A 25,872-nucleotide genomic window follows, 5' to 3' on the forward strand; every position below is an offset into this window, starting at 1 on the left:
ATTACAGCTGTGCGTGTGCTTTACTGAATGACGCTATATGAATGACCTACCTGATCAGGATATAACATGATGAAAGTTAGAATTCTAACCCTAAAGTTTTGTCCTGAACTCTTGGTTACCATGAATATTGAATAACATGATGTGAATTAAAGTATTCCTTTTCCATTTCTTAGTTAACCATTATGTTTGTTTTCCAGGTATAAAAGGGACATATCAAGGTCTCACCGCTACAATCCTAAAGCAAGGTTCAAACCAGGCTATCCGATTCTATGTAATGACTTCACTGAGGAACTGGTATAGAGGTAAACCAAACATGTTTCCTGCTTTAAATGTAAAAGGTCTGTGCCAAGGCTATGAGATATGCCTTATACATTCTCAGGATTGTTGGTGATCCCAGCAGTCAGACACCCGGTGTTCAGCAAGTCATTCCTAAGGATGCAGCACACATTCACATGGTGTCAATCTTAAATATACAGCTCCAGTACATTTACAAACAGATTTTCTCTGCAGCATATACATGCGATTTCTTAAAATCTCATCTACAATGCTGTTTACTTTAATGATGCATTTACACTTGCCGACGACAGCCGTTAAACTAATTCCAATCAGCTACATACATGCCGATTGGCAATTGTTTAATTGTCTATTTAGACAGGCCAATTCTACTTCTATGTTAATATGACCATTCTGTACTAATAAGAGGTTATTGCTTTTGGCAGTTTTATCTAGCGATTATAGCTTGGCTACAGTTATATCTAGCGAGTATAGCTTGGCTGCAGTTTTATCTAGCGAGTATAGCTTGGCTGCAGTTTTATCTAGCGAGTATAGCTTGGCTACAGTTATATCTAGCGAGTATAGCTTGGCTGCAGTTTTATCTAGCGAGTATAGCTTGGCTACAGTTATATCTAGCGAGTATAGCTTGGCTGCAGTTTTATCTAGCGAGTATAGCTTGGCTACAGTTATATCTAGCGAGTATAGCTTGGCTGCAGTTTTATCTAGCGAGTATAGCTTGGCTACAGTTTTATCTAGCGAGTATAGCTTGGCTGCAGTTTTATCTAGCGAGTATAGCTTGGCTGCAGTTTTATCTAGCGAGTATAGCTTGGCTGCAGTTTTATCTAGCGAGTATAGCTTGGCTGCAGTTTTATCTAGCGAGTATAGCTTGGCTGCAGTTTTATCTAGAGAGTATAGCTTGGCTGCAGTTTTATCTAGCGAGTATAGCTTGGCTGCAGTTTTATCTAGAGAGTATAGCTTGGCTGCAGTTTTATCTAGCGAGTATAGCTTGGCTGCAGTTTTATCTAGAGAGTATAGCTTGGCTGCAGTTTTATCTAGCGAGTATAGCTTGGCTGCAGTTTTATCTAGCGAGTATAGCTTGGCTGCAGTTTTATCTAGCGAGTATAGCTTGGCTGCAGTTTTATCTAGCGAGTATAGCTTGGCTGCAGTTTTATCTAGAGAGTATAGCTTGGCTGCAGTTTTATCTAGCGAGTATAGCTTGGCTGCAGTTTTATCTAGCGAGTATAGCTTGGCTGCAGTTTTATCTAGCGAGTATAGCTTGGCTGCAGTTTTATCTAGCGAGTATAGCTTGGCTGCAGTTTTATCTAGCGAGTATAGCTTGGCTGCAGTTTTATCTAGCGAGTATAGCTTGGCTGCAGTTTTATCTAGTGAGTATAGCTTGGCTGCAGTTATATCTAGAGAGTATAGCTTGGCTGCAGTTTTATCTAGCGAGTATAGCTTGGCTGCAGTTTTATCTAGCGAGTATAGCTTGGCTGCAGTTTTATCTAGCGAGTATAGCTTGGCTGCAGTTTTATCTAGAGAGTATAGCTTGGCTGCAGTTTTATCTAGCGAGTATAGCTTGGCTGCAGTTTTATCTAGCGAGTATAGCTTGGCTGCAGTTTTATCTAGCGAGTATAGCTTGGCTGCAGTTTTATCTAGCGAGTATAGCTTGGCTGCAGTTTTATCTAGCGAGTATAGCTTGGCTGCAGTTTCCACACTACAAAGCATTCTAGGACTGGCCTAGATGGTTCATATTTACATGTAGTATACTTGCTACGATGATAGCAAATGCCACATCACACATTTTTCATAAACTGTCTTTCATAAACAACTGTCTTGTAGAAAATTTCTAGCATGTTGTAAATATACTTAACAGTTTGCCTAGAGCAGTTAAGCTTGGCACGTAATGCGTCGGTGTGCCCGGTGCGCATACACTCAGGAGGCAAACATCTGACAATGACTGCAGTCAGGATGGATGCCTAGTCATCCATCTACTATAGAGACCCACTGTGAAAAAAACAGTTAATGGACAGTTTCTTCTCTGTGGCTGTGTGTATAGGAAAGTGCAGTCTGCTACACATTTATATAGTAAAACAAAATATATGCTGACATATATATACCTGCCAACCGGGGGTCTCTGGTTAATAAGGGAGTATGGGAACAATGCAGCATACATCAGGAAACGTTCCAGACTTATGCTGTAGGCTAAGAGCATAGATGCTGAACCTATTCTTATATGGATGATCCAGCAATATCCAGCTACAAACCCAGCCACATGTCCACCTCAAGTTATATAGTATAAGAGGATTATATTGTACAAAGCAATAACGTATACTCAGTATTAACATCTAACAGTGGTTTCACCCACAGTTTTGAGGTACAATTTGTACTATTTGTAAATTGATATATATTGAACTACTGGGAGGCGTTATTACCTGTGTTTCCGTATATATATGAAAGAGCGAGCAGTAAACATTCAAATTATATATCTAACTATTACCAAAAACTAGCAGGTTTTATCATACCTGTGACACACAAGAAATAACTCCTCCCAGATTACAGTGCTATACACTATATACATATATATATATATATATATATTATAATATTAATTATGTATGCACTGCTTCTCCACTCATTCTTTATTTGACTGACAGAGAAAGCTTAGAGCAGACCTTGGCATTCATGGGGAATGAATAGGGGAGCTGTGATGCATTGACACTTGCACCTCATTCCAATAGGGATGAAGGTGTTCTATTCTGCGAATTGATGCAGGTCTCAGCGGTTGGACCCCCACCAATCAATAAGTTATCATCTTATCATCTACCCTTTAATTTGTTTCCATCAGACAGCCCCTTTAACCCTGCTGTTCTGTTGGTCAAAAATGACCGACTTTGAACTTCAATATTCTTTAAAATATTCAAGATGCGGCTCTGAAACCCGTGGCCGACCGACCCATCCTCATTTAAGTCAATCAACCACAAGTTTCAGAACCGCATCTTGAACACCCCAAAAAATACCAAAGTTCAAAATAGGTCTCCCCAGACCGAACAGAACAGCAGGGTTAAAATGCAGCTGTCCATATATCATAATCTGCTAATTGTCCGGTTTGCTTTTTGTGGATCCAGTTAATATTAACCATCCAGAGATTTTATTTTCTATATAAATTTAGTATAAATCTGTCTGCAGATGCCCACTCCTTCCATTAAGTGGTATGTTTTTAATACACGTTGTACAGCGGGAGTTTTGTGTTTTTATTTATTTTATTTTTTTTAGTTTAACCCCTTAACGACCATCGATACGCCTTTTAACGACGGCAGTTAAGGGTACTTAAACCACAGCGCCGTTAATTAACGGCGCTGTGGAAAAAGTGAATAGCGCCCCCCAGAGTCGGATTTTCTCTGGGGTCTCAGTTACCGGGGGTTGCCGAGACCCCAGAGAACGTGATTCGCGTTTTTTTTTTTCACCGACCCCCGGGTTGCGATCGCTGGTAATTAACCGTTTACCGGCGGTCGCAAAAAAAAACAAAACGCAATTTCCCATTTAATTTCTCTGTCCTCCGATGTTATCGCACATCAGAGGATAGAGAAATGGGGTCCCCGATCGCCCACCGATACTCACCTGTCTCCCCCGGTGCTCATCGTGGCTCTCGATGGGCGCCGCCATCTTGTTCCGGCCAAAAAATGTCAGGCGCATGCGCAGTACTCCCGCCGGCCGACACCCGGAAGATCTTTGGGGTCTCGGCTGCCGGGGGTAGCCGAGACCCCAAAGAACATGATCGGGGTCGGGTTTTACCGACCCCTGTTTTGCGATCGCCGGTAACTAACTGTTAACCGGCGACCGCAAAAAAAAAAAAAGTGGTGTGTTATTCTCTGTCCTCTGATGTGATCAGACATCAGAGGACAGAGAAATAGGGGGATTCGGGGACCCTGTTATACTTACAGGTGTCCCTGGATCCTCCTGCGTCCCCTCCTACCCGCCGGCTTCTTCATCTGGTAAGAAAATGGCGGGCGCATGCGCAGTGCGCCCATAATGACCTGCTGGCCGGCAGCTAGAGGAGTTGGGGCTAAAATTAGGGTTAGGGTTTGGGCTAAATGTAGGGTTAAGGTTAGGGTTGGGGTTAAATTTAGGGTTAGGGTTGGGGCTAAACTTAGGGTTAGGGTTGGGGCTAAATTTAGGGCTAGGGTTAGGCTTTTTTCACACTTGCGTCGGTACGGGGCCAACGTGGGCAGCGGATGCAGTTTTTCAGTCTGTGTCCTGGGGAAGAGGGGCGGAGTTACGGCTGCGCATGCGCGGTCGGAAATGGCGGATGCGACGTACAAAAAAACGTTACATTGAACGTTTTTTGTGACGACGGTCTGCCAAAACACATCAGATCCAGTGCACGACGGACGCGACGTGTGGCCATCCGTTGCGATCCGTCGGCAATACAAGTCTATGGGCAAAAAACGCATCCTGCGGGCACATTTGCAGGATCCGTTTTTTTGTCCAAAACGACGGATTGCGACGGATGCCACACGACGCAAGTGTAAAAGTAGCCTTAGGGTTAGGGTTGGGGCTAAATTTAGGGTTAGGGCTAGGGTTGGGGCTAAATTTAGGGTTTGGGCTAAAATTAGGGTTGGGCTAGGGTTGGGATAAGGGTTAGGTTTGGGATTAGGGTTAAGGTTAGGGTTGAGATTAGGGTTAGGGGTGTAATTGGGATTAGGGTTAGGTTTGAGGTTAGGGTTGAGATTAGGATTAGGGGTGTGTTGGATTTAGGGTTTTGATTAGGGTTATGGTTAGTGTTCAGATTAGGGTTGTTTTGGGGTTAAGGTTGTAACATAGTAACATAGTAACATAGTTAGTAAGGCCGAAAAAAGACATTTGTCCATCCAGTTCAGCCTATATTCCATCATAATAAATACCCAGATCTACGTCCTTCTACAGAACCTAATAATTGTATGATACAATATTGTTCTGCTCCAGGAAGACATCCAGGCCTCTCTTGAACCCCTCGACTGAGTTCGCCATCACCACCTCCTCAGGCAAGCAATTCCAGATTCTCACTGCCCTAACAGTAAAGAATCCTCTTCTATGTTGGTGGAAAAACCTTCTCTCCTCCAGACGCAAAGAATGCCCCCTTGTGCCCGTCACCTTCCTTGGTATAAACAGATCCTCAGCGAGATATTTGTATTGTCCCCTTATATACTTATACATGGTTATTAGATCGCCCCTCAGTCGTCTTTTTTCTAGACTAAATAATCCTAATTTCGCTAATCTATCTGGGTATTGTAGTTCTCCCATCCCCTTTATTAATTTTGTTGCCCTCCTTTGTACTCTCTCTAGTTCCATTATATCCTTCCTGAGCACCGGTGCCCAAAACTGGACACAGTACTCCATGTGCGGTCTAACTAGGGATTTGTACAGAGGCAGTATAATGCTCTCATCATGTGTATCCAGACCTCTTTTAATGCACCCCATGATCCTGTTTGCCTTGGCAGCTGCTGCCTGGCACTGGCTGCTCCAGGTAAGTTTATCATTAACTAGGATCCCCAAGTCCTTCTCCCTGTCAGATTTACCCAGTGGTTTCCCGTTCAGTGTGTAATGGTGATATTGATTCCCTCTTCCCATGTGTATAACCTTACATTTATCATTGTTAAACCTCATCTGCCACCTTTCAGCCCAAGTTTCCAACTTATCCAGATCCATCTGTAGCAGAATACTATCTTCTCTTGTATTAACTGCTTTACATAGTTTTGTATCATCTGCAAATATCGATATTTTACTGTGTAAACCTTCTACCAGATCATTAATGAATATGTTGAAGAGAACAGGTCCCAATACTGACCCCTGCGGTACCCCACTGGTCACAGCGACCCAGTTAGAGACTATACCATTTATAACCACCCTCTGCTTTCTATCACTAAGCCAGTTACTAACCTATTTACACACAATTTCCCCCAGACCAAGCATTCTCATTTTGTGTACCAACCTCTTGTGCGGCACGGTATCAAACGCTTTGGAAAAATCGAGATATACCACGTCCAATGACTCACCGTGGTCCAGTCTATAGCTTACCTCTTCATAAAAACTGATTAGATTGGTTTGACAGGAGCGATTTCTCATAAACCCATGCTGATATGGAGTTAAACAGTTATTCTCATTGAGATAATCCAGAATAACATCCCTCAGAAACCCTTCAAATATTTTACCAACTATAGAGGTTAGACTTACTGGCCTATAATTTCCAGGTTCACTTTTAGAGCCCTTTTTGAATATTGGCACCACATTTGCTATGCGCCAGTCCTGCGGAACAGACCCTGTCGCTATAGAGTCACTAAAAATAAGAAATAATGGTTTATCTATTACATTACTTAGTTCTCTTAGTACTCGTGGGTGTATGCCATCCGGACCCGGAGATTTATCTATTTTAATCTTATTTAGCCGGTTTCGCACCTCTTCTTGCGTTAGATTGGTGACCCTTAATATAGGGTTTTCATTGTTTCTTGGGATTTCACCTAGCATTTCATTTTCCACCGTGAATACCGTGGAGAAGAAGGTGTTTAATATGTTAGCTTTTTCCTCGTCATCTACAACCATTCTTTCCTCACTATTTTTTAAGGGGCCTACATTTTCAGTTTTTATTCTTTTACTATTGATATAGTTGAAGAACAGTTTGGGATTAGTTTTACTCTCCTTAGCAATGTGCTTCTCTGTTTCCTTTTTGGCAGCTTTAATTAGTTTTTTAGATAAAGTATTTTTCTCCCTATAGTTTTTTAGAGCTTCAATGGTGCCATCCTGCTTTAGTAGTGCAAATGCTTTCTTTTTACTGTTAATTGCCTGTCTTACTTCTTTGTTTAGCCACATTGGGTTTTTCCTATTTCTAGTCCTTTTATTCCCACAAGGTATAAACCGCTTAAACTGCCTATTTAGGATGTTCTTAAACATTTCCCATTTATTATCTGTATTCTCATTTCTGAGGATATTGTCCCAGTCTACCAGATTAAGGGCATCTCTAAGCTGTTCAAACTTTGCCTTCCTAAAGTTCAATGTTTTTGTGACTCCCTGACAAGTCCCCCTAGTGAAAGACAGGTGAAACTGCACAATATTGTGGTCGCTATTTCCTAAATGCCCAACCACCTGCAGATTTGTTATTCTGTCAGGTCTATTAGATAGTATTAGGTCTAAAAGTGCTGCTCCTCTGGTTGGATTCTGCACCAATTGTGAAAGATAATTTTTCTTGGTTATTAGCAGAAACCTGTTGCCTTTATGGGTTTCACAGGTTTCTGTTTCCCAGTTAATATCCGGGTAGTTAAAGTCCCCCATAACCAGGACCTCATTATGAGTTGCAGCTTCATCTATCTGCTTTAGAAGTAGACTTTCCATGCTTTCTGTTATATTTGGGGGTTTGTAACAGACCCCAATGAGAATTTTGTTACCATTTTTCCCTCCATGAATTTCAACCCATATGGACTCGACATCCTCATTCCCTTCGCTAATATCCTCCCTTAAAGTGGACTTTAGACAAGACTTTACATAGAGACAAACCCCTCCTCCTCTCCGATTTGTTGTGATTATCCTTAGGGTTGTGATTAGGATTATGGATCGGGTTAGGGGTGTGTTGGGGTTAGGTTTGGAGTTAGAATTGGGTTAGGTTTGGAGTTAGAATTACCACTGTTTAGGTACATCAGTGGGTCTCCAAACACGACAGCCAATTTTGCGCTCAAAAAGTCAAATGGTGCTCCCTCCCTTCTGAGCTCTGCCGTGCGCCCAAACAGTGGTTTACCCCCACATATGGGGCATCAGCGTACTCGGGATATATTGGACAACAACTTTTGGGGTCCAATTTCTCCTGTTACCCTTGTGAAAAAATAACTTGGGGGCTAAAAAATCTTTTTTGTGGGAAAAATTTTTTTTTATTTTCATGGCTCTGCATTATAAACTTCTGTGAAGCAGTTGGGGGTTCATAGTGCTCACCACACATCTAGATAAGCACTTTGGGGGGTCTAGTTTCCAAAATGGGGTCACTTGTGGGGGGGTTCTACTGTTTAGGTACATCAGGAGCTCTGCAAATGCAACATGACGCCCGCAGACCATCCCATCAAAATCTGCATTCCAATCGGCGCTCCTTCCCTTCCGAGTCCTGATGGGTGCCCAAACAGTGCCCCCCCACATATGGGGTATCAGCGTACTCGGGACAAACTGGTCAACAGATTTTCAGGTCCAATGTCTCCTGTTACCCTTGAGAAAATAAAAAATTGCAGGCTAAAAATAATTTTTGAGAAAAAAAAAAAGGATTTTTTTATTTTCACGGCTTTACTTTATAAATTTCTGTAAAGCACTTGGGGGTTTAAAGTGCTCACCACACATCTAGATAAGTTCCTTAAGGGGTCTAGTTTCCAAAATGGGGTCACTTGTGTGGGGTTTTCACTGTTTAGGCACATCAGGGGCTCTCCAAACGCGACATGGCGTCCAATCTCAATTCCAGCCAATTCTACATTGAAAAAGTAAAACGGCACTCCTTCTCTTCCAAGCTCTGCGGTGTGCCCAAACAGTGGTTTACCCCCACATATGGGGTATCAACGTACTCAGGAGAAATTGCACAACAACTTTTGTGGTCTAATTTCTCCTGTTACCCTTGTGAAAATAATAATTTGTGGGCGAAAAGATCATTTTTGTGTAAACAAAGGCGATTTTTTTATTTTCTCGGCTCTACGTTATAAACTTCTGTGAAGCACTTCGGGGCTCAAAGTGCTCACCACACATCTAGATAAGTTCCTTAAGGGGTCTAGTTTCCAAAATGGGGTCACTTGTGTGGGGTTTCCACTGTTTAGGCACATCAGGGGCTCTCCAAACGCGACATGGCGTCCAATCTCAATTCCAGCCAATTCTACATTGAAAAAGTAAAACGGCACTCCTTCTCTTCCAAGCTCTGCGGTGCGCCCAAACAGTGGTTTACCCCCACATATGGGGTATTGGCGTATTCAGGAGAAATTGCACAACAAAATTTATGGTTTAATTTCTGTTTTTACACTTGTGAAAATGAAAAAAAAAATGGTTCTGAAGTAAAATGTTTGCAAAAAAAGTTAAATGTTCATTTTTTCCTTCCACATTGTTTCAGTTCCTGTGAAGCACGTAAAGGGTTAATAAACTTTTTGAATGTGGTTTTGAGCACCTTGAGGGGTGTAGTTTTTAGAATGATGTCACACTTGGGTATTTTCTATCATGTAAACCCCTCAAAATGACTTCAAATGTGATGTGGTCCCTAAAAAAAAATGGTGTTGTAAAAATGAGAAATTGCTGGTCAACTTTTAACCCATATAACTCCCTAACAAAAAAAAAATTGTTTCCAAAATTGTGCTGATGTAAAGTAGACATGTGGGAAATGTTATCTATTAACTATTTTTCGTGACATATCTCTCTAATTTAAGGGCATAAAAATACAAAGTTTGAAAATTGCAAAATTTTAAAAATTTTGCCCATATTTCCGTTTTTTTCATAAATAATCGCAAGTAATATCGAAGAAATGTTACCACTAACATGAAGTAAAATATGTCACGAAAAAACAGTCTCAGAATCAGCGGGATCCGTTAAAGCGTTCCAGAGTTATAACCTCATAAAGTGACAGTGGTCAGAATTGCAAAAATTGGCCCGGTCATTAAGTACCAAATTGGCTCTGTCACTAAGGTATAATAGTATGCAGTAAGGTCCAATGCTCTCTCTAGTGGCAGTTGCAGGTGGCCAGAACATGAGTACTTTGGTTTCTGTAATCGCTTTGATCAGTCCACAGAAACAGTCTCGTGTAATCAATTATTTCTCAACCTTATGTAAATGCGATATGTCTTTGACAGGTGACAACCCTAACAGGCCAATGAACCCACTCGTCACTGGAGCATTTGGAGCGATTGCTGGGGCTGCCAGTGTGTTTGGCAACACTCCACTGGATGTGGTCAAGACTAGAATGCAGGTAATATAAAAAGACAAAACCTACGTAATAACTGAGAAGTGACAGGCTGTTTCAGATGACATGCATTGATTGATAATTGATAGCAGCTCACAGGGATAGTCCACTGGTTTGATTCTGGAAGTGTGTCTGCTGTGTCAGGAATAAACAGATACATTGGCTGTAACATAATCGTCCATCTGTGCCAGTGATTGTGAATGTTTCCAATTCATGAACTGTTTTTGCATATTTTTAATTATAGGGATTGGAAGCACATAAATACAAGAGCACATGGGATTGTGCTTATAAGATCCTGAAATACGAGGGGCCCCGAGCGTAAGTCTAATGTTTCTACTTCTTCAGCTTTGCCTTCCTAAGAGTTATTCCAAGAATTGAAGAATTTAATTTCCTCATTTTCTCTTTAATTTGTCAATTCAATCCCATCACCCTCTCATTGTGTTTTTTCTATATTTTCAATTTCTTCCCTAAAGGAGATCTAATTAGATCAGTATTGCCCACCTAATGTCTCCACAGAGTAAAGTTCTTTAGATGGATGGTCAAGACCTTTTATATTGATGGCCTTTCCTTAAGGTACTGTCACATTAAGCAACTTACCAACGAGAACGACAGCGATCCGTGACGTTGCAGCGTCCTGGATAGCGATCTCGTTGTGTTTGACACGCAGCAGCGATCAGGATCCCGCTGTGACATCGCTGGTCGTAGCTGAAAGTCCGGAACTTTATTTGGTCGTCAGGTCGGCGTGATTCGTCATGTTTGACAGCAAAAGCAACGATGCCTGCAATGGTTTTTCATGGAGCTAACAACCAGCGAGAACGATAAGTACGTCACTGGATCGCTCCTGCATCGCTCAGCTGTTGCCTGTGTTTGACGTCTCCTAGCGACCTAAACAGCGATGCTGCAGCGATCAGCTCGTTGTCTATATCGCTGCAGCGTTGCTTAATGTGACGGTACCTTAGGGATGGCTCATCAATATCTGATCAATCGTGGTGCAACAAATTGACACCTCCCCTGGTGCCGGCTGGACATGTTGAGTTGCGGAGCTAAAAAGTACAGCTCCATAATTTGAATAGGGTACTGCAGATCTGAATATTGTTGAAGCAGAAGTCTGCTGAACCATCCCTGTAACAGAATTTACATAATTGTACGGAAAACATCAGTAAATGTTGTTGTTTTTTTGTAATGAGTCTAGAAACATTACAACAAGCAACAGGTTTCTGGAATGTCCCTCTCACTGGCTTTTGTAGCCCTGTGGAGTTTTCTCCACCACTAGCAGTATATACGGATTGCAATACCTTCCTCCCCATGTAGTCTGAGTCCATCTTTCCCTGTAGCTTCACAAGCTGAGTTTGCCCCAGGTCCCTGACCACCATCTCGATGTTGCACCTGGCCATTAGACTGAATCACATGGAAGGGTAATTTTGGCAATCCACTGGCACAAGTATTAGGCCCACGCTGTCCCTAGCAGCCTCTTGTCCCGGGCCTGCTACTTTACTCACTGCTGGCCACACACTGACTTGCCCTGTCACTTCCTGGACCTGCTACCAACTCTGTTCTTCCTCCCAAACTGGGCCAGCCACTATAGTTAACTCTATCACAACTATCTGCGGCCCTAAAGGGTATCATCTCTTTATCATATACGTGCACATCTTTTGCATTTATCCCTTGGCGTGTCAGAGAGCAATCCATCAGCCCCCAACACTGCTACACGAGTCCATATTCAGCAGCAGGAAGAGAACAGTAAAAAGAGCTTGTCAATAAAGCTAGGTGGGTGGAAATTTTAAATACACATGGATTCATAAAAACTGATAGTTATAGCTGGACTCGTAAAATACAGAGCATTCAGAAAAGATTAAATAGTCATTCTAAGAGATGGATTTGCAAAGTAAGTACACCTTCTTCATCAGGGCAGATGATTTGTGCCACGATGTGTACAGATTGTATTGTTAAATCTGTTGACCGTTCATCTTTTATATACAGTGGGGCAAAAAAGTATTTAGTCAGTCAGCAATAGTGCAAGTTCCACCACTTAAAAAGATGAGGCGTCTGTAATTTACATCATGGGTAGACCTCAACTATGGGAGACAAACTGAGAAAAAAAAATCCAGAAAATCACATTGTCTGTTTTTTTTATCTTTTTTTTGCATATTATGGTGGAAAATAAGTATTTGGTCAGAAACAAAATTTCATCTCAATACTTTGTAATATATCCTTTGTTGGCAATGACAGAGGTCAAACTTTTTCTGTAAGTCTTCACAAGGTTGCCACACACTGTTGTTGGTATGTTGGCCCATTCCTCCATGCAGATCTCCTCTAGAGCAGTGATGTTTTTGGCTTTTCGCTTGGCAACACGGACTTTCAACTCCCTCCAAAGGTTTTCTATAGGGTTGAGATCTGGAGACTGGCTAGGCCACTCCAGGACCTTGAAATGCTTCTTACGAAGCCACTCCTTCGTTGCCCTGGCGGTGTGCTTTGGATCATTGTCATGTTGAAAGACCCAGCCACGTTTCATCTTCAATGCCCTTGCTGATGGAAGGAGGTTTGCACTCAAAATCTCACGATACATGGCCCCATTCATTCTTTCATGTACCCGGATCAGTCGTCCTGGCCCCTTTGCAGAGAAACAGCCCCAAAGCATGATGTTTCCACCACCATGCTTTACAGTAGGTATGGTGTTTGATGGATGCAACTCAGTATTCTTTTTCCTCCAAACACGACAAGTTGTGTTTCTACCAAACAGTTCCAGTTTGGTTTCATCAGACCATAGGACATTCTCCCAAAACTCCTCTGGATCATCCAAATGCTCTCTAGCAAACTTCAGACGGGCCCGGACATGTACTGGCTTAACCAGTGGGACACGTCTGGCACTGCAGGATCTGAGTCCATGGTGGCGTAGTGTGTTACTTATGGTAGGCCTTGTTACATTGGTCCCAGCTCTCTGCAGTTCATTCACTAGGTCCCCCCGCGTGGTTCTGGGATTTTTGCTCACCGTTCTTGTGATCATTCTGACCCCACGGGGTGGGATTTTGCGTGGAGCCCCAGATCGAGGGAGATTATCAGTGGTCTTGTATGTCTTCCATTTTCTAATGATTGCTCCCACTGTTGATTTCTTCACTCCAAGCTGGTTGGCTATTGCAGATTCAGTCTTCCCAGCCTTTTGCAGGGCTACAATTTTGTTTCTGGTGTCCTTTGACAGCTCTTTGGTCTTCACCATAGTGGAGTTTGGAGTCAGACTGTTTGAGGGTGTGCACAGGTGTCTTTTTATACTGATAACAAGTTTAAACAGGTGCCATTACTACAGGTAATGAGTGGAGGAAAGAGGAGACTCTTAAAGAAGAAGTTACAGGTCTGTGAGAGCCAGAAATCTTGATTGTTTGTTTCTGACCAAATACTTATTTTCCACCATAATATGCAAAAAAAATGATAAAAAAACAGACAATGTGATTTTCTGGATTTTTTTTTCTCAGTTTGTCTCCCATAGTTGAGGTCTACCTATGATGTAAATTACAGACGCCTCTCATCTTTTTAAGTGGTGGAACTTGAACGATTGCTGACTGACTAAATACTTTTTTGCCCCACTGTAATTGTCTAAGGGTCACTTCCATCTGTCTGTCCTTCTGTCACGGTTATTCATTCGCTGATTGGTCTCGCCAGCTGCCTGTCATGGCTGCCGCGACCAATCAGCGACGGGCAAAGTCCGGAAGAAAATAGCCGCTCCTTACTCCCCGCAGTCAGTGCCTGTTGCCCGCATACTCCCCTCCGGTCACCACTAACACAGGGTTAATGTCGGTGGTAACGGACCGCTTTATGCCGTGGGTAACGCACTCCATTACCGCCGCTATTAACCCTGTGTGTCCCCAACTTTTTACTATTGACGCTGCCTATGTGGCATCAATAGTAAAAAATGTAATGTTAAAAATAATAATAATAAAAAAACCTGCTATACTCACCCTCCGTAGCACTCGCGCCGGCCGCCATCTTCCGTTGCAGGTTCCGGTGGCAAAGATGGTATGGGAGAAAGACCTGCCATGACGTCACGGTTATGTGACCACGGCATCATCACAGGCCTTGCGCGCCTGCGCGAGAAGGACCTGCCATGAGGTCACGGTCATGTGACCGCGACGTCATCACAGGCCCTGCGAGCCTGCGCTAGAAAGACCTGCCATGACGTCACGGTCATGTGACCGACGTTATCACAGGTCCTGCGCTCATACCAACCCTGGGACCGGAAGCTGCCGTGGACTACAAGGGGCCCTCGGAAAGGTGAGTATATGTTTATTTTTTAACCTGTGACAAACCTGGCTGGGCAATATACTACGTGACTGGCCAATATACTACGTGGCTCTGTGCTATATACTACGTCACTGGGCAATATACTACGTAACTGGGCAATATACTACGTGGCTCTGTGCTGTATACTACATCACTGGGCAATATACTACGTAACTGGGCAATATACTACATGACTGGCCAATATACTACGTGGCTCTGTGCTGTATACTACATCACTGGGCAATATACTACGTAACTGGGCAATATACTACATGACTGGGCAATATACTACGTGGCTCTGTGCTGTATACTACATCACTGGGCAATATACTACGTAACTGGGCAATATACTACATGACTGGGCAATATACTACGTGGCTCTGTGCTGTATACTATATCACTGGGCAATATACTACGTGGCTGCGCAATATACTACGTCACTAGGCAATATACTACGTGGCTGGGCAATATACTACGTGGCTGGGCAATATACTACGTGGCTGCGCAATATACTACGTGGCTGCGCAATATACTACGTGGCTGCGCAATATACTACGTGGCTGCGCAATATACTACGTGGCTGGGCAATATACTACGTGACTGGCTAATATACTACGTGGCTCTGTGCTGTATACTACGTCGCTGTGCAATATACTACGTGGCTCTGTGCTGTTTACTACGTCACTGGGCAATATACTACGTGGCTCTATGCTGTATACTACGTCACTAGGCAATATACTACGTGGCTGGGCAATATACTACGTAACTGGGCAATATACTACATGGCTGGGCAATATACTATGTGGCTGGGCAATATACTATGTGGCTGGGCAATATACTATGTGGCTGGGCAATATACTACGTGGCTGGGCAATATACTACGTGGTTGGGCAATATACTACGTGGCTGGGCAATATACTACGTGGTTGGGCAATATACTACGTGACTGGGCAATATACTACGTGGTTGGGCAATATACTACGTGGCTGGGCAATATACTACGTGGACATGCATATTCTAGAATACTCGATGCGTTAGAATCGGGCCACCATCTAGTCTTTAATATTCTTGCTTCTGATATTCTGTTCTTTTAATGGCTGATCTACCTCATCTTTCAGGTTCTACAAGGGTACTGTTCCTCGTCTTGGACGTGTGTGTCTAGATGTGGCTATTGTCTTTATAATCTACGATGAAGTGGTGAAGGTGCTGAACAAGGTGTGGAAGACTGACTGAGACTTTTTAAATATTGGATAAACCATGGTTCCCATCTTACTGGGATCTTCAGGGTGCCAAAGAGTCCATTACAATCACTACAATTTCCTGTACTAAAATACGCCAGTGCCTGAAGACATAATTCCCTTTCTTTTGTGGCATCATCAATTTTTGGTTTTACATTTATCTGCAGCCTTTAAGAACCAAAAGCCAAACGCCTTGCATCACAGTTTGACACAACAGAAGTGAAGGGGTTAACAAGGTTTAATATACATTCACATTGTTATTTGTCTATGAAAAAGCTTTATAGTGTTTTTATGTTTTTATTTTTTAACGTCAAGTCTAGATTATTGACCCTTTTTTATGATGGTGTCATCTACTATAAATCCTAGATAATGTCATAAAGACTTTAACGTTAAAGGGTCATTCCAACCGTAGCCTTTCCTGGCTGAGCCGGCAATAACTCAGCCTCGGTAATGACGAGTGTGGCTGAGCTGCACGGATTCTGGTCACTCTCATAGTAATGACAGGGAGCTGTGGGTAACGTTCACTCATTTCTATGGGAGATATGGAAGCATCATTGCTCAGCAGCACGTGACTTATTGCGTGGGTAATGCCATGAAGACATTGTTAATTGAGTAAAAAAAGATGCATTGATTGTGATCCATAGGTTTAGAAGTTGTTCTGGTACAATGTCATTTGGTTAAATAGCTGTGTATGATCATTTATTATGTGCCTTGTGCACCAGGAAGATCTGTATAGCCATAAACTGATTACAAAAAAGTCCTCAGGATTTGTACTGTGTTGTATAAGTTCACAGTACACAACATATCAAAGAATGGCTGAAGCGTTATTTTTAGTATTTATAGTTATTGTGGCTTTATAGAGCTACCTTTTTATTCCATAAAAAATGTCATTGTTCTAATATTTCCAAAGCTATGCACTAAGATTCCAATGTGAAAGTTGCATCTCCCTTCCCCTATGCAAAAAAATGTATGTACATTGTATATATACACATATATTTATGCTCCCATAGGTCTGTCGTGTGTACATTTACCCTGGCATATATTTTTGTAAACGTTTTGTGCCAAATTGCCATCTGTGCTCTCTTGAGGTATGAAACTACCTCTGCCAAAATATCAGCGTAAAAGCCAAAATAACAGAGCAACAACATATCCGGCTATGAGATCCCGTTCCCCGGACAGGGCCACTAGTGGGGGACAGAATGTGCCTTTTCAATGACGTTTGTTAACCCCTTCACAGTCGAATAGATACAGGCGGCTAATGCTTTGTGGCAAGATACTTGATACATTCTAAAGGAAATTGTCTAATTTATTGTGTTACTTTAAGAGTTGCTTTATTGATTATGTCTGTGCTAAATGATGAAGCTGATGAGTTAAGATAATTTAGTTATGTTCAGAGCTGATAATTATGGCTCCCGAGGGTTCCAGCATCTGTACAGAGTATACAGAGAAGAGATCAGCAGGAGGATGGAATACGAGGTACACTGCAATGTATGACCTATAGTATGTATATGTAGAGCCTGTGCTGTGTCTGTGTATGTTCTCGGCCTCTGTGTATCTACACATGACCACATACGTGAATTTATTCCTGTGGACTTGCAATCCACAATATGATGATGGAATCCATAAAGTGATCATCATTGTAAACTGGGATCAAGAATGGCTCATCTTGTAACGTACACACCAGAATTCCACTGCTAGTTGAGACATTGTGCATTCTCCCAGCCGATAAAATTCCCTTTCAAGAAACTTGGATTCCTTATTCACCTGCTAAAGTCGATACTTGAAATGTTTTGTTTACATTGCATCTACTGTAACTGCTGCTTTCCTTGCCTGTATGTATACAGTTGTGCCCCTCTCCGAATGAGGGTCGGGGCTCATGTCACAGTTCATCCGTCTCAAGCCAAATGATTATTTTCTTCTATGGATATTAATAAAGCCGGTTCATGTTTGTCTACTGATTCTCGAGTGATGTGCTATTTCTAATAGGTAAACTCCTCTTTAATACTTTGCTTAGATGTTTTTAAAATGAAAACGAAGTCCTTGATTCATCATGGCATTTTCACAGAATTCTGATATAAAATCCTTTGAAATGTCACAAAATTTTCGGTACAGCTGAGTTTTTTGTGAATTTTTGCATTGTTACAACCGTTTCTCCCAAGGGCGCAGCACTATCATGATACCACAGCTCGTCTAATTTATGGCAAGATGTAGCATTCTCTACTCAAGAAATTGTACTCCAGTCTGAGATCGGAGTAAGATTTCTGGTGTGGCGCGCAACATGTGCCTCTTAATGAATCTGTAGCATCTGACCCCAACACACCCTCAACAGAACCAGCAAGAAAATCACCAGGCTTGTTGAATTGGCGTCAAAGTTAGTATAAATGAAGTGCTGAAAGTAATTGTGTGTGGTGTTGAAATGTAGAAATACAGTGGCATGCAAATATTTGTGCACCCTTGGTCAAAATTACAGTTATTGTGAACAGTTAAGCAAGTTTAGGATGAAACGATCTCTAGAAGGTCTAAAGTTGCAGACGATACATTTGCTTTGTATTTTAGGCAAAAAATAATATATACCGTAGTCATTTTTTTACATTTTAAAAATTTCAAAATGGAAAATGGGCCGAGCAAAAGTTTGTACACTCTTGGAGATTTGTGTGCTCGTACAATTTTGGCCAAGGTCTCAGACCTTAATTAGCCTGTTAGGGTTATGTCTTGTTCACTACCATCATTAGGAAAGGCCATGTGATGCAAATTTACCAGTTTTATAAAAACCCAGCCTCCTCTAACCTTGTGCTAAAAACCAGCAGCCATGGGTTCTTCTAATCCACTACCTAGCACTCTGAAAATGGTGAAGGCCCACAAAGCAGGAGAAGACTGTAAGAAGATAGCAAAGCGTTTTCAAGTTTCCCTTTATAATTAAGAAATGACAGTTAACAGAAACAGTGGAGATAAGGTAAAAGACGTTTCAGTGAGAGCTGCTTATAAGATTGCTATAGGGGCAAATCAGAACCCCGCTTGACTGCAAAAGACATTCAGAAAGATTTAGCAGACTCTGGAGTTGTGGTACATTGTTCTACTGTTCAGAGACACCAGCACAAATATGTTCCTTCATGGAAGAGTCATCAGAAGAAAACCTGTCCTGCGTCCTTGTCATAAAATAAAATTCAGGGTCAGAAGTATGCAAAAGAACATCTAAAGAAGCCTTATGCATTTTGGAAACAATTCCTGTTGACCGATGAGGTTAAAATAGAAGTTAGTTATGAAAAGTGTGGCCAAATTAAAATAATTAAATTCTGAGGGTTGGTTTTTTGTTTTTTTTTGGGGGGGGGAGGGTCCATTCTTTAACTTAAGTCTAACAGTTTTGCACAAGTCATGTTAAATGGGTATTTTTCCATGGAAAATATTACTTTGTAAAATAAAACTTAAAATAAAATAAAAAAAAAATAGAACACTCTGGCCACAATGATCAAATGTATGTGTGGAGAAAAAAGGGCGCAGAATTTCAGGAAAATAACATCTCAACAACCATTAACCCCCTTTGCACCGGAGCCCATTTTCGTTTTTGCATTTGTTTTCGCTCCCATTCTTCCCAGAGCCATAACTTTATTATTTTTAGTTAATATGGCCATGTGAGGGCTTGTTTTTTGCGGGACGACATAATTGGTTTTACCATATTGTGTACTCAAAAATGGGAAAAAATTCCAAGTGCGTTGAAATTGCAAAAAGGTGCAATCCCACACTTTTCTCCTTCGCCTCATTGGGGGACACAGGACTGTGGGTGTATGCTTCTGCCGCCAGGAGGCTGACACTAAGTAAACTTGAAAAAAAAAAAGTTAGCTCCTCCTCCATCGTATACACCCTGACACTGGCTACCAGAGACTCCAGTTTATGCTTAGTGTCTCAAGGAGGCACATCTCTGGGTCCTGGATTTCTGCACCCGACTTTCAACTTTTGGATTGAGGGGGGCGACGGACCTTTTTGAGGGTCCGATCTCCCCAAACCATCAACGGGCAAGCACGTGTGATACTACTCCACGTATCCTTCCCCGCTACGTGGGATTTTTCACTGGACTTGGCCCTGACCACCCTGAGGTATCTAGACCCCAGGCTGTACAGGTGCACATAGACGTCCGTGTGTTCCCCCCTGATTTCTACACCCCTGCGCGGGGTGTTAGCTGGGGTGGAGGACGGTCCCTCTCCTTATCCTGGGATAATGGAGTTTGGGTTCCTGCATCGTCATTCATTTCCACCCCTCGCTGAGTGTGGTGTGTCAAAGGGGGGGCTCCTGAGTACCTGTTGCGGCGGTCTCCGGGTGAGGCAGGCGTCCTTTTTTTGTGCTGGAGCGGCGGCGCTACGTTTTGGTGTGGCGCTGCGGCGTTAGCAGAGCTGTGGCGTTATCCGGAGCGGCGCCGCGGCGTTGGGTCGGCGGCGCCGCAGCGCTCCGGAGCGGCGCCGCGGTGTTGGAGAATCGGCGCCGCTGTTCCTCCGGAGGCTTTGGCCCTGCCTGGCTCCCTGCAGGCGTGGGGCTGTTTTCTGGAGCCCGGGACTTCCGGGCGGCAGGCCGCGCTGCGGGGCTCCGCCCCTTCCGGCGCGCCACGTCCGGTTCCGGTTTCTCCGGTCACTGAAGGGGAAAATTGAGGCCACGGCTTCGGGCCTGCTCTAGGCTGCGGCTTAGTTTGGCGGTCCCTCTCCCCTATAGCCTGCTGGACATATAAGGCAGCACATTTGGGCTCCGGATCGTGCGGTCAGGATCCATCTCTGTATTCGTGGGGACACAGGACTGGGGTAAGTGCTTCTCTCTCCATCTGGACTGAAGCATTCCTTTTTTCCCAGTCTCTGGCCCTGGGTATAGCATTACGGATCATTATGTCTAGAAAGGTTAAGACTCACACGGTTCTTTTTTCCAGTTGTGTATCTTGTAATGCCCTTTTTCCGCACGCCCAAAGCAATCGCCTTTGTGAGGCCTGTGACTCTGAACGTGTCCAGGAGCCCCCCCCTGCCAGTCCTCCAGTAGTCTCTCCGGCTCCGGTCCCTCAGGCAGATGCTGTGGTAGCTCCACCGGAATGGGTCTCGTCCTTGTCGCAATCCATGGCGTCCCTTACTGAAGCAATCAAATCTCTGCAGACCCCGGCGGTCGGGACCGGTAGTCCACCTGTCTCAGAGAGGGCATCAGGGTCTCAGGAGTCTTCGGCCTGCAGGGGCCGCGTTCTCACTCGACAGACGCATGGAAAGCGGATTCGCAAGGCGTCTCCCAGGCACTCAGGTGCTTCCGCATCCTGGAGTTCCATATCTCGCTCTCCTTCCCCTGCAGAAAGTGGTGAAGTTGAGACTGATTACGAGTCGGAAGGGTCTCTTAATTTTGATAAACCTGGGTTTCAGGAGTCAGTAGACAGCCTAATTGAAGCTGTCAATCAGTCTTTGGGGATAGAAGACGAGCTCGTCTCTTCCTCTGATCATAGGATCTCATTTAAGCGGACTAAACGGGCCCATAGGGTTTTTTCTTCTCATCCTGAGGACCTGATTCGACGCAATCGGGAGCACCCGGACAAACGCTTTTCAGGGCAAAGAGCTCTGAAGGCGAGGTATCCCTTTTGCTTCGGAACTTTGTAGTGATTGGGCAGAAAATCCTTCTGTAGATCCTCCAGTGTCCCGTTTAGCCTCTAACACGTTGCTATCTCTCCCTAATGGCTCATCGATTAAGGATCCTACGGATCGTCTTATAGAGAGCTTGGCTCGTTCCGTCTTCGAGGCCTCAAGCTCAGCACTTTTTCCTTCCTTTGCAGCAACTTGGGTTGCCAGGGCTATGATATCTTGATCAGACTCGTTATCTAAGGCTCTACAAGAAGGTAATGTGTCAGCAGAATTGGCTGAAATGTCGTCTCAGGTTGCTATGGCCGGTAGCTATCTGATTAACGCATCTCTGGATGCGGCAGATTGTGCTTCTTCAGCTGCGTCTAATGCTATTGCCATCAGAAGGGCCCTTTGGTTAAGGTCCTGGCGGGCTGATTCTACCTCTAAAAAATCTCTTCCATCCCTGCCGTATCAGGGTGGTCGTTTGTTCGGAGAAAAGCTGGATCAGCTCATTTCTGACTCCAAAGGAGGGAAAAGTAAGTTTCTTCCTCAGCAGAGGGGCTAGACAGCCTTTTCGGCACCAATTTCAGGCCCGTTTTAGAACCTTTCGCTATGTCAGATGGGCCCCAGCATCAGGTTCTCCCACGCAGGGTCGGCTCAATCAGGACCGAGATGGTCGGACCCCTTATACGGCCAGCCAGGGGGGAAGAATGCGTCCCCAGTCTACTAGATCCAGAGGATCTAGGACGCAAAGATTTTCAGCCAAGTGACTGGAGGCCTCCTCCGGGCGCCTCCAAAAAAGTAGGCGGACGTCTACTTTTATTTCGCCAGGTCTGGCTTCAGGTAATCCACGACCAGTGGGTGGCAGAGCTCGTATCTTCAGGTTACAAGATAGAGCTGGTCCGTCTTCCTCCTCCCCGGTTCTTCCCATCCCGTCTTCCCAGGTGCAAATCTCTTCGTCAAAGCTTGTTCAATTCCATAGAGTCTCTCCGTATCAGCGGTGTCATTTCTCCTGTTCCAAAGGGAGAAAGGTTTCAGGGCTTTTATTCCAATCTTTTTGTAGTGCCCAAAAAGGATGGAGCAGTGAGGTCTATCCTAGATCTCAAACTCTTAAACAGGTTTGTCCGCGTTCGACACTTTCGGATGGAGTCTCTGCGGTCGGTCATCGCCTCTCTGGAAAAGGGAGAATTTTTGGCCTCAGTAGACATTCAGGATGCTTATCTTCATATTCCCATCTTTCCGCTCCATCAAAGATTTCTCCGGTTTGCCGTAAACAATCTACACTTCCAGTTCACGGCATTACCTTTCGGATTGGCCTCCGCTCCCAGGGTGTTCACAAAGGTCATGTCGACTGTGGTGTCCATTCTGCACTCCCGAGGTATAGTCGTCTTGCCATACCTAGATGATCTGCTGATCAAGGGACCGACATTTCAATCTTGCAGGGAAAATGTCGGCATCACTCTGGACACCCTTTCCCGTCTAGGTTGGTTGGTAAATTTAAGGAAGTCATCCCTACAGCCGTCTCGAAAAATCTCTTTTTTAGGCATGATCTTCGACACCGCTCAAGCTCTATCTATCCTTCCACAGGACAAGGTCCTAGCCCTTCGGCGGGAAGTGAGGAATCTTCTACAACCATACCCTCATACGATTCGGTCCGGGATGAGGGTGTTAGGAAAGATGGTTGCAACCATAGAGGCGGTTCCGTTTGCACAGTTTCATCTTCGACCCCTCCAACGAGCAATCCTATCAGTATGGAACAGAAATCCTCTCTCTCTCAACCGCAAATTTCGGTTGTCTTTCCAGACCAAGCAGGCCAGTGGTCCCCAACTCCAGGCCTCGAGGGCCGCCAACAGTGCAGGTTTTCAGGATTTCCTTAGTATTGCACAGGGGTTGGAATCATCACCTGTGCAGATGATCACATTACCACCGATGCAACACTAAAGAAATCCTGAAAACCTGCACTGTTGGCGGCCCTCGAGGCCTGGAGTTGGGGACCCCTGAAGCAGGCTCTCGCTTGGTGGCTAAACAGCTCATCTCTACTCAGGGGGAAGCCCTTTCCCCCAACCAATTGGCTAGTGGTCACAACAGATGCCAGTCTCCTGGGTTGGGGAGCAGTGTTCTTCCATCACACAGCTCAGGGACGCTGGTCTCCTCGGGAATCAGATCTCCCCATCAATATCTTAGAGATTCGAGCAGTTCGGCTAGCCTTGTTACGTTTTCACCATCTTCTGGCGGGTCGCCCTGTCCGGATTCAATCGGACAACGCCACAGCGATAGCTTACATAAATCACCAGGGGGGCACCGGCAGCAAGGCAGCCATGCAGGAGGTAAAACTGATTCTACTCTGGGCGGAGAGAAATCACTCTGTGATCTCAGCGGTCCACATTCCGGGCGAAGAAAACTGGGCGGCAGATTTCCTAAGCCGTCAGGGTCTAGCCTCCGGGGAATGGTCTCTCCATCCCGAGGTATTTCTGCAGATATGCCATCTTTGGGGAACTCCAGACATGGATCTAATGGCGTCCAAGGTGAATGCCAAGGTGCCCAGTTTTGTCTCTTGGTACCGCGATCCCCAGGCTATCGCCATGGATGCGCCGGTACTGTCTTGGAACCAATTTCATCTCTCTTATCTGTTCCCTCCTCTGGCACTGCTCCCGAGAGTAATCAAGAAGATCAAATCAGAGAGAGTGCCGGCCATCCTGATCGCTCCGGATTGGCCACGACGGACCTGGTATGCAGACCTAGTACAACTTCTCGCCGGGGTTCCTTGGCGGCTCCCCGATCGGCCGGATCTTCTATCTCAAGGGCCGATCTACCACCAGAACTCAGAGGTCCTACGTTTGACGGTCTGGCCGTTGAATCTTGGGTTTTAACTCAGGCTGGCTTTTCTCAAGAAGTGGCTGATACCATGATCAGTGCACGTAAGTCCGTTTCGGCCAGGATTTATTATCACACTTGGAAGGTGTTTCTTTCCTGGTGTAGAGAACGCGGGCTGCCTCCTCTGTGTTTCTCCGTTCCAAACATTCTAGCCTTCCTTCAAGCAGGCCTGGTTTCTGGGCTTGCTCCTAGTACCCTTAAAAGGCAGGTTTCGGCTTTATCAGTCCTTTTTCAGCGCAAGATTGCTCCTAATCGTCAAGTCAGGACTTTTTTCCAGGGAGTCGCTCATAAGGTCCCTCCTTATAAGACTCCTTTGGAAGCTTGGGACCTTAATCTGGTCTTAAGGGCTTTACAGGACGCTCCTTTTGAGCCTCTTCAAGAGGTTTCTTTGATGTTTCTCTCTTGGAAAGTCGTATTTTTAGTGGCCATAACGTCCATAAGACGGGTATCGGAGCTGGCAGCTCTTTCTTGTCGTCCTCCTTTTTTGCGTTTTCATCAGGACAAGGTGGTGCTCAGACCAGCACCGTCCTTTTTGCCGAAGGTGGTTTCATCATTTCACATCAATGAAGATATTGTTCTGCCCTCTTTTTGTCCGGCACCTACGCACCGTGTAGAAAAAGCTCTCCATACGTTGGATCTGGTGAGGGCTCTGAGGAGGTACGTTTCCCGTACGGCCCCCTTTCGCCAGACAGATGCTCTGTTTGTCCTTCCGCAGGGTCGCAGGAAGGGATGCGCGGCTTCAAAATCTACCCTGGCCAGATGGATAAGGGCGACCATTCAGGAGGCTTATCGCTCCATGGGCATGACAGTTCCGGCCGGAATCAAGGCTCATTCGACTAGAGCAGTGGGGGCTTCCTGGGCCGTGCGGCACCAGGCCTCAGCGGAGCAGGTTTGCTAGGCTGCGACCTGGTCTAGTCTGCATACATTTGTCAAACATTATAATGTCCACTCCCAGACCTCTGCAGATGCAAGTCTGGGTAGAAGAATTCTTCAAGCGGCAGTGGTGCATTTGTAGACAAACATTATCTGGATGTCTTTTACTGGTGAGTTATTTTTCCCACCCAGGGTCTGCTTTAGGACATCCCACAGTCCTGTGTCCCCCAATGAGGCGAAGGAGAAATAGGGATTTTTGTGTTACTCACCGTAAAATCCTTTTCTCCAAGACGCTCATTGGGGGACACAGCTCCCTCCCTGGTAGCCTTATGGCTGCTTTGGTTATATCTGATTACATTTAGTCAGTAGGATCTTTTCTAGACATAAAGTTTCTGTATTTATGCTGTTATATTGTTTATTGTGTTTTTTTTCTCCTACTGCTTTTTGCACCAAACTGGAGTCTCTGGTAGCCAGTGTCAGGGTGTATACGATGGAGGAGGAGCTAACTTTTTTTTTTTTCAAGTTTACTTAGTGTCAGCCTCCTGGCGGCAGAAGCATACACCCACAGTCCTGTGTCCCCCAATGAGCGTCTTGGAGAAAAGGATTTTACGGTGAGTAACACAAAAATCCCTATTTTTTCATCATGTTTACTAAATGCTAAAATTGACCTATTATGATTTTCCAAGTCATTACGAGTTCATAGACACTAAACATGTCTAGGTTCTTTTTTATCTAAGTGGTGAAAAAAATTCCAAACTTTGTTAAAAAAAAGGAAAAAATTGTGTCATTTTCCGATACCCGTATCGTCTCCATTTTGGTGCAGATATGATCTTTT

At 44.3% G+C, this 25,872-nt stretch overlaps 1 protein-coding gene across 1 annotated transcript in view; it reads left to right on the forward strand.

Annotated features, from left to right (window-relative positions):
* Window positions 1-17,678, forward strand: part of LOC138669924 (tricarboxylate transport protein, mitochondrial) — a 58,482-nt gene extending 40,804 nt beyond the window's left edge. The window contains exons 6-9 of the mRNA XM_069756800.1: window positions 198-302; window positions 10,101-10,216; window positions 10,455-10,528; window positions 15,601-17,678. Coding sequence (XP_069612901.1) covers window positions 198-302; window positions 10,101-10,216; window positions 10,455-10,528; window positions 15,601-15,715 — 410 coding nt within the window. The 3' untranslated portion in view covers window positions 15,716-17,678. The remainder of the gene's footprint in view (window positions 1-197; window positions 303-10,100; window positions 10,217-10,454; window positions 10,529-15,600) is intronic.
* The last annotated feature ends 8,194 nt before the right edge of the window (window positions 17,679-25,872 follow it).

This window comes from Ranitomeya imitator, chromosome 1, assembly GCF_032444005.1.
Source record: "Ranitomeya imitator isolate aRanImi1 chromosome 1, aRanImi1.pri, whole genome shotgun sequence".
Taxonomy (NCBI): Eukaryota; Metazoa; Chordata; class Amphibia; order Anura; family Dendrobatidae; genus Ranitomeya; species Ranitomeya imitator.